The sequence below is a fragment of the Mustela putorius genome, unplaced genomic scaffold (assembly GCF_011764305.1).
Source record: "Mustela putorius furo isolate JIRA1106 unplaced genomic scaffold, ASM1176430v1.1 tig00003987_pilon_pilon_pilon, whole genome shotgun sequence".
Classification (NCBI taxonomy): domain Eukaryota; kingdom Metazoa; phylum Chordata; class Mammalia; order Carnivora; family Mustelidae; genus Mustela; species Mustela putorius.
The window spans coordinates 2,396,765-2,406,889 of NW_025422126.1; the positions used below are offsets into that span (position 1 = coordinate 2,396,765).

At 36.6% G+C, this 10,125-nt stretch overlaps 1 protein-coding gene across 1 annotated transcript; it reads right to left on the reverse strand.

Moving 5' to 3' along the window:
- Window positions 1-8,932: 8,932 nt before the first annotated feature.
- LOC101689669 (olfactory receptor 52B4-like) lies at window positions 8,933-9,877 on the reverse strand. Its single transcript, XM_004768225.1, has one exon. The coding sequence runs from the start codon at window positions 9,875-9,877 to the stop codon at window positions 8,933-8,935; it is 945 nt and encodes a 314-aa protein (XP_004768282.1).
- Window positions 9,878-10,125: the final 248 nt, after the last annotated feature.

Genomic DNA, 10,125 nt, shown 5'->3' on the forward strand with positions numbered 1-10,125 from the left:
GTCCACATCAGTGACATACTACAATACATTTATACATATATTTTTTTACAATACATCTTATACACCAACACTGCTATTTTTCCCACCTGGTGCTGGGAAAACTGGACACCCTATATGTAGAAGAGTCATTAAACTCCCATCCCATTCTCTTTCAATTCTTCATTCTCATGTACACACCACTTCCTCATATCAGGGAGATCATATGAACTCGAATTTTGGCTAAAAGACCTCTAGTTCCATCCATGTTGTGAGGCAGATTTCATTTCTTTCTTTTGATGGCTGCATAGTTTATATAAAATAAAAAATTAAATAAAAAACCCTGGGAAGAGGAGCTATAATAGAAGAATTAAACTCGGTAGTAACCTCGTTTGAAATATAAAAGCCACGTGAGACAGGAATCCTTCTTTCTAAGATATGTAGTAACTCTTTGATAAGGCAACTTCTTTCAAGATATGTCTCCAAAGGCAAAGGAAACAAAAGCGAAGATGAACTTTTGGGACTTCATCAAAATCAAAAGCTTCTGCACAGCAAAGGAAACAGTCAACAAAACAAAGAGGCAACCCACGGAATGGGAGAAGATATTTGCAAATGACAGTACAGACAAAAGGTTGATATCCAAGATCTATAAAGAACTCCTGAAACTCAACACACACAAAACAGACAATCGTGTCCAAAAATGGGCAGAAGATATGAACAGACACTTCTCCAATGAAGACATATGAAAACAATGAAGACAAATGGCTATCAGACACGTGAAAAAATGTTCATCATCACTAGCCATCAGGGAGGTTCAAATTAAAACCACATTGAGATACTACCTTACACCAGTTAGAATGGCAAAAAATTAGCAAGATAGGAAACATGTGTTGGAGAGGATGTGGAGAAAGAGGAACCCTCTTACACTGTTGGTGGGAATGCAAGTTGGTACAGCCACTTTGGAAAATAGTGTGGAGATTCCTCAAGAAATTAAAAATAGAACTTCCCTAAGACCCTGCAATTGCACTACTGGGTATTTACCCCAAAGATACAGATGGAGTGAAAAGAAGGGTCATCTGTACCCCAATGTTTATAGCAGCAATGGCCACAGTCGCCAAACTGTGGAAAGAACCAAGATGCCCTTCAATGGATGAATGGATAAGGAAGATGTGGTCCATGTACACTATGGAGTATTATGCCTCCATCAGAAAGGATGAATACCCAACTTTTGTAGCAACATGGACAGGACTGGAAGAGATTATGCTGAGTGAATTAAGTCAAGCAGAGAGAATCAATTATCATATGGTTTCACTTATTTGTGGAGCATAACAAATAGCATGGAGGACAAGGGAAGATGGAGAGGAGAAGGGAGTTGAGGGAAATTGGAAGAGGAGGTGAACCATGAGAGACTATGGCCTCTGAAAAACAATCTGAGGGTTTTGAAGGGGCAGGGAGTGGGAGGTTGGGGGAACCAGGTGGTGGGTATTAGAGAGGGCATGGATTGCATGGGTGTGGTGCAAAAACAATGAATACTGTTATGCTGAAAAAAAATAAATAAAAATAAATAAATAAATAAAACTGATATTTTTCTGTTAAAAAATTCCATAATGAACTTATTTACATATAAATTTGCATTTTGTCCTAGATTATTTAAATGTTTGATATTTCAAAGAAGGAACTGTTACAGCAATGTTTCTATTTCCATGTAGTATTTTTTATTATTGATAGGAATTTTTCTTTAATAATTTTTTCCATACTAGTGCTCATTCACTTTAGTGTAGGAGCTAACACTGCTTTGAGATAATGTTATCTACCTTCCCCATTCCTCAAAGTGGTCTCAAGATTCTCTCGATATCCTCACGAACAAATGCGTGCATGTTTTACACTCATGTCATAGAGATTTCAATGTTCATTTGGAAAACCATTTCTTTACCTTGTGCTCTTGCTCCCATTTCCTCCTCTGATTTCAATTGCATTTTCCTTTCCTTTACTTTACTTTAGTTATGCATTCCCATTACACCTTTTCTCCACTTCCACGTTTACTAATTCAAACATCCCACTGCCTAGCCACAATTACTTGCCCAACTATATGCTGACTCTATCTGCTTACTAATCTCACCAAACCTGCTAATCAATACCACGATTTCCTTTCTAACCCTCCAACCCACTCTGTATGATTCCCTTTCTTAATTACTAATCAATACCATGATTTCCTTTCTAACCCTCCAACCCACTCTGTATAATTTCCTTTCTTAATTAATTTTTAAATTCTGTTGCCCTTCATTATAATACCTTTAAAGATGCTCAAATCCTTCAAATCTTTTTTATTTTTCTTTCATTGCATTATGTTAGTCATCATTAGTTTTTGATGCAGTTCTCCATGATTCGTTGTTTATGTATAACACCCAGTACTCATTGCAATACATGCCCTCCTTAATACCCATCACTGGGCTAACCCATCCCCTCCCCCATCAATACCTTCAAATCTTTTTCTCCATTTTATCTAGTCCATCTCAACATTATTATGAACCAAAACAAAAACCATAGTTGGCTAGTCACCTGGAAATCAAAATGGTGCCACTAACATAATTACCAACCTAGACTATTAACAGAGCCCAGCAATCTTACACATATGCTCAAGTCAGCTAAATCAAACCTCCTAATCTCTCCACCTAATTAACCTAAATCTCTCTACCTAATTAACATTTCATATGTATATTCAAAGCTCCAACCTTGATTCCAAAACCTAGCTCTTTATGCTTGGCAAAAAACCTTGCCTACTAAATCAGAATAAATCAGTTGGAAACACACGAATTCAAGAAACTGAACATAAAAACATAGCTGCATCAGCTCCCACCCATTTCTCCTTATTGGAGGAGCCATGTCTCCTGTCAAAGAATAATCCCTTCACCTAAGGAAGATAACCATGAGCATTCATAACTATGGTCCTCGAAAGCATGATTTTGGGGTAAAATTTGCAGCATATGTTCTGTCTAGGAAAACAAAATATGAGAAATCTGATATGGAGAACCCATGATGTTGAAAATAAGCAGATGAGAAGATAATCAACATCATATTTCATTTAAAAATTGCAAATTAAAACAATGAGATACCACTATATTCCTATTAGAATGGCTAAAATCCAACACACTGACACCAAATGCTGGTGAGGATGTGGATCAACAAGACTCATTCATTGCTGGTGGGAATGCAAAATGGTACAGCCATTTTGGAAAACAATGTGGCTGTTCTTTAAAAAGCTAAACATATTCTTTTCATATGTTGTAGCAATCACCAAAAGAATTGAAAACTTATATCAATACAAACACTTGCACACAGATGTTATAGAAGATTTATTCATAGCTGCCAAAACTTGAAAGCAGCCAAAATATCTCTGAACAGGTGAATGAGGAAACAAACTCTAGTACACCCATACAATGGAATGTTACTCAGTAATATAGAGAAATGACATATCAAGCCCCCCAAAACATGAAAGAACCTTAAGTGTATAACACTAAGTGAAAGAAGGCAGCATGTAAAGTTTACACACTGTAGTATTCCAACCTTATGACATTCTGGAAAAGACAAAACTATAGACATAGTAAAAAAAAAATTAGTGGTTTCCAGGAGTTCAAGGAGAGCAAGAGAAAGACAAATAGGGGGTACATGGGTATTTTTAGGGCATCGAAAATACTCTGTACAATACTGTAATGGTAAATATATATCATTATACATTTTTTTAAAACCCAGAGAAGTGTGTAACACAGAGTATATGTTAATGTAAGCTATTCGTTTTATTAACAATGTATCAGTATTGGCTCATTAATTATAACAAATGTATCACACAAATGCAAGATGCTAAAAATAGGAGAAACTCTAGGCAACTGAGGAGGTAGGGATGTATATGGGAAATGTGTACTTTCAACTCAATTTTTCTATAAAACTAAAACTGTTCTAAAAATACTTGTTAATTTTTAATGCAATTCTTGAAATTAAAAAAATTCAGTGGATTTGTTAAATAGTTTGTTAAAAGGAACTAAAAGATCTGTAGAAACTTGGAGAGAGAAGCAAAGAGATGCAAAAAGACAGGCTAAATAATTTGTAGGATAGAGACAGAAGAATCAACTTCTTAAAACAGTATTTTAAATTCATAAGAAATATAACTGTAAGAGATGCTGAATTCTAGGACACAAACTGAGGGCTGCTGGAGGGGAGATGGTTGGGAGGATGGGGTAACTGGGTGATAGGCATTAGGGAGGACACTTGTGATGAGCACTGGGTGTTATATGCAACTGATGAATCACTAAGTTCTACCTCTGGAACTAATAAAAAAAAATTAGAAATAAAAAAGAAAATTGGACTATGCATAGCAATAAAACTCAAAGATTATCAGATATGGAAACAAAAAGTCCAGTTTTACATTTAAAGAACGTCAACTTAAATCATGAGCACAAAATGCTTGGGAATAAAACATATAAATAGGCCACTAAAAGAACACTAACCAATAGAAAACCTATGTAGCTATAATCATAGCCTACTGAACAGTATACTAACAATCTCAAAGCTGTTGTGTTTCAAAGATCAGCTGTTTCAGAGAAAAAAATTACAAGAATTACACAAAACTGCCAAATAATCACTGTGAGGAATTTAACTCTTGTCACCAATAATTACTGAATCATTTTTTATTGGTATGTATATAGAAGGCTTGAACAGTACAATAAGTTTTACCTGTTCTTTAGCTCATAAAACATTAGAAAATTTGTTTTCTGACGTTTTACTGAGTGACAAACATGTTACAGAAAAAAGTTAACTATATCAAAAAAAGAGAAAAAAGTTAACTGTATCATATAGTCAGACATAATCATATAAAAACTGAAAAACATACTAAAATTTAACAATCATGCCCCAGTTTTCTTATTATTGGTCATTGAAGTTTGTTTTCTGTTGCTTAATTTATTAATATATTTCTTGAAAGATTAACTATAGAAAGTATGCCATAATAAACTAGAAGATATATAAAAATAATCAAATCATAGGTTGAAAATATTCTAAGACTAAAACAATAAAACCCACAAAAGGAAAAGGAAGATGGATTTGAAAATATTTCATACTCTATTTCTTTAAGTAAAACAAAAGCCAACCAAACCATTCAAAGAAAATTACAGAATTTGTAATTTAAACCACCTGAGAAAATACTCTCAATAAATATTAATACATTGGGGAAGTTATATATTCTCACTAAGCTTCAAATTACATCTGCAAAATGGGTAAAATTTAAAAGCAATAACAAGTTTAATGTGAAGATTCAATAAGATAAAGTATGAAATAAGTTTTGTGTAGGTTCAATAAATGGTTGTTACTATTAATCCACAAAGAAATAGAATATCCATAACAATTACCCAAAGTATCTGTTAACTAAATAAATTCAAATGAAAGAATATTGAAAAATGGTTTTACTCTGTCATGTGGCAGATTTTTATAAAATAGAACTACTTACTAAATAATAGTAGGGGGTACAATAAATTTTGGCACTTTCATGTATTTCTGATGAATGAAAATTAATAACTTCCCTAGATGCCTTTTTTCAATATGCCAGAGAAGACTAAAATCTTCATACCCCTAACCTAGTAATTATTTTGAAGGCTGAAAATATGCAAAGCTTATTATTAGATAAATCTTATATACAAAAATGTCCCTAACACAGCACTTATGTTGTTAATGATTGCAAAAACATAAGTATTGTCGAATCTTCGACAAAACAGGAAAAAATACACAGTGGAAAAAAGACAGTCTCTTCAATAAATGTGCTGGGAAAACTGGGCAGCTATATGTAGAAGAATTAAACTCGACCATTTTCTTACACCGTACACAAAGATAAACTCAAAATGGATAAAAGACCTCAATGTGAGACAGGAATCCATCAGAATCCTAGAGGAGAACATAGGCAGTAATCTCTTCGATATCAGCCACAGCAACTTCTTTCAAGATATGTCTCCAAAGGCAAAGAAAACAAAATCAAAGATGAACTTTTGGGACTTCATCAAAATCAAAATCTTCTGCACAGCCAAGGAAACAGTCAACAAAACAAAGAGGCAACCCACGGAATGGGAGAAGATACTTGCAAATGACAGTACAGACAAAAGGTTGATATCCAGGATCTATAATGAACTCTTCAAACTCAACACACACAAAACAGATAATCGTGTCAAAAAATGGGCAGAAGATATGGACAGACACTTCTCCAATAAAGACATACAAATGGCTATCAGACACATGAAAAAATGTTCATCATCACTAGCCATCAGGGAGGTTCAAATTAAAACCACATTGAGATATCACCTTACACCAGTTAGAATGGCCAAAATTAGCAGGACAGGAAACAATATGTGTTGGAGAAGATGTGAAGAAAGGGGAACCCTCTTACACTGTTGGTGGGAATGCAAGTTGGTGCAGCCTCTTTGGAGAACAGTGTGGAGATTCCTCAAGAAATTAAAAATAGAACTTCCCTATGACCCTGCCATTGCACTCGTGGGTATTTACCCCAAAGATACAGATGTACTGAAAAGAAGGGCCATCTGTACCCCAATGTTTATAGCAGCAATGGCCACGGTCGCCAAACTGTGGGAAGAACCAAGATGCCCTTCAACGGACAAATGGATAAGGAAGTGTATATTCCATATACACTATGGAATATTATGCCTCCATCAGAAAGGACAAATACCCAACTTTTGTAGCAACATGGACGGGACTGGAAGAGATTATGCTGAATGAAATAAGCAGAGAGAGTCAATTATCATATGGTTTCACTTATTTGTGGAGCATAACAAATAACATGGAGGACATGGGGAGATAGAGAAGAGAAGGGAGTTGGGGGAAATTGGAAGGGGAGGTGAACAATGAGAGACTATGGACTCTGAAAAACAATCTGAGGGTTTTGAAGGGGCTGGGGGTGGGAGGTCAGGGTACCAGGTGGTGGGTATTACAGAGGGCACGGATTGCATGGAGCACTGGGTGTGATGCAAAAATAATGCATACTGTTATGCTGAAAATAAAAAATAAATTTAAAAAAATAAAGTTATTTGATTCAAACAAAACAAAAACAAAAACATAAGTATTTAAAAAATAAAAGGATGAGGGGCATCTTGGAGGCTCAGTTCATTAAGCATCTACCTTTGCTCAGGTCAAGATCTCAGAGTCCTGGGATCAAGACCAATATCAGGCTCTCTGCTCAGTGGGGAGTCTGCTTCTCCCTCTGCCTCTGCCCCTTTCTGCCCCACCCTGTCACTCATTTCCTCTCTCCCCTTCTCTCGCTCCCTCTCAAATGAATGACAGCTTTAAAAATTGATTAACTAATTAATTAATTAAATGATGAATACTAGTCAGCTATTGTTAAAAAAAAAAAAAGAATGCAAGCATGCTTTTTAAGTAAATGATTAAAAGATAAAATAGTCATTAACAGATTTCCAAATGTACCGTCATTTAAAAATAGCCACACTGGGGGCGCCTGGGTGGCTCAGTGGGTTAAGCCGCTGCCTTCGGCTCGGGTCATGATCTCGGAGTCCTGGGATGGAGTCCTGCATCAGGCTCTCTGCTCAGCAGGGAGCCTGCTTCCTTCTCTCTCTCTCTCTGCCTGCCTCTCAGTGTACTTGTGATTTCTCTCAGTCAAATAAATAAATAAATAAAATCTTTAAAAAAAAAATAGCCACACTATGGGCCTGTATAATAATATTGAATTACGGAATCATGTCTAAGTTCTGAATATGTGTGTATGGTTACAGTTGTTGGAGTAAGAGTTATGTTTAAAATCTGGAAAATTCTATACCAAAATGATAACAGTAAATTTCTTTGGGTGGTGGGATTATATGCAATTTTCATTTTCTTATTTTTTTATGGAATCTTTATATAAAAAACAAAGTAAATGTTTTCAAAAGAAGTCAAACAATATAATATCACCTCATCGAGAAGTCATATCTCTATTCGAGATGAGGTGGTTATAATGACCTCACTGAGTAGATGACACCAAGCTAGACCTTGAAAGATGAATAAAGGGAATTTATTAAAAAGTCAAGGACAGGGACACCTGGGTGACTGAGTTGGTTAAGCATCTGCCTTAGACTCAGGTCACAATCTCAGGGTCCTGAGATTGAGCCCTGCTTGTTCCCTGTTCAGTGGGGAGTCTACTTCTCTCTCTCCCTTTGCCCCTCCCTACTACTTGTGTGCACTCTCAGATTTTTTTATTTTTTTTTATTTTAAAAATAAAAGATCAAGGACAGCAGAGGTCATTCCAGGCACATGAATCCCATAGAGAAATGTACCAAGACAACATGACTGAACATGGAGAAATTAGAGACAGACAGTTCCTTGAGACTGAAGCACAGACTATGTAAAAGTAATTGGGAAAGTATTGCTGGAAAGGAAGTCTGAATTTGTTCTGTACCATCTGAGGGGGATGATTTTTGAGAAATAACTCCCAAAATGTCAAAAGTTAGGAGTACAGTTGACTTAAGTCCTCTTAATGCCCATGATAATTTGAGAAAGCATATGAAGGGATGAAGGGTTTACATAGGTGTCCAAGCATGTGATGAGGGGTCTCAGGGCTTGACACAGCTCAAGACAGAAAACTATTTATCTAAATGAGACTTATTATATTGTCTATTCCCAAAATTGAGTTGAATATTACAGAGTTATACATGATTACTACAGAGAAACCAGTCCCTTCCCCAAATAATGAGCTGTAACTATCCCAGTCAACCCACAGGTACTGTGGGTTAAGAATCAATCTAAGAACAGATTGATTAGGGGGGCAAGTCTGACAGTCCTAGGTAAGTTGCTCCAGAGGCCCATAATTCAAGGAGCTATTTTGCTGGGGATTCATTTCTAGTTCTCTGGTTCACTGCTGTGAAAGCCCATCTCACAAATGACCAGAGTTTCTTAGAAAGCAGTCTCTGCCATCCCGTTATTTCTGCTTTGGAAACAATACATAAAACACTTGGTCTCTTATCTGTTTTGTTCTGACCCCATAAATGATGGGATTCAGCATAGGTGGAGCAAGCATGCTGACATTGGCCAACAGGATATGGACATGTAGCGGGATGTGACGGCCAAAGCGCTGAGTGAGAACAGAGAAGATCCCAGGCCCATAAAAAAGGATGATGACACAGACATGGGAACCACATGTGTTGAGAGCTTTGTGGCGAGCATCTCGGGAAGGGATACGAAAGACAGCACGGAGAATCAGAGTATAGGAAACAAAAATGAGGACAATGTCTAGGATCACTGTTGACATTAAAACAAAAAATCCATACCAGATATTTACATGGATATCATCACAGGCATACTTGGCCAAGCCAATGTGTTCACAGAATGTATGTGGTAGGATGTTATTTCTGCAAAAAGTCAGCCTCTTCAGAAGAAATATCATGGGAAAAATTGTACAGTGTGCTCTCATGAAAACAGCCACACCAATTTTCCCTATCAGAGAGTGGGGGAGTATCAGGGTGTATCTCAGTGGATAACATATTGCAATGTAGCGGTCAAATGCCATCATCAGCAAGATGCCTGACTCAGAAATAAAGGAGGAATGCTGGAAGTAGAGCTGGGCAATGCAGCTGTTAAGAGAGATCTCCCTACTATTGCACCAGAAAATGGCCAATGCCTTGGGTTCTGTGGTTGTGGCAAAGACAATGTCAACTCCAGCCAGCATGCAGAGAAAAAGATACATAGGTTCATGGAGGCTGCTCCTGATGAGGATAATGAAGATGAGCAGACCATTTCCAAGGAGAGCAAAGACATAGGAGATGAGGAAGGGGATGGAAATCCACATGTGTAGGTCTTCTCGGCCTGGAATGCCCAACAGGTAGAAGACTACATGGTTAACACCAGTGTGATTGAAGCTAGCCATTTCTGAGTCAAGCAAATGTGGACTTTAATTTCACCTAGCAGAGACAAAGAGACACAGATTACATATAAATGTTTTCCTTGAGGTTTCTGATTAAATATATCTAATTAAATGCCTGTGTTTACTACTGTTTCCTCCTCCTACCTGTTAAAACATCAGTTAAAATAACAAAAACATCAAATATAAAAACAGAAGAAGAGATAATAACAGAGAAGGGACAGTTTGAGAGCAGATAGAGGACTACTGAACAA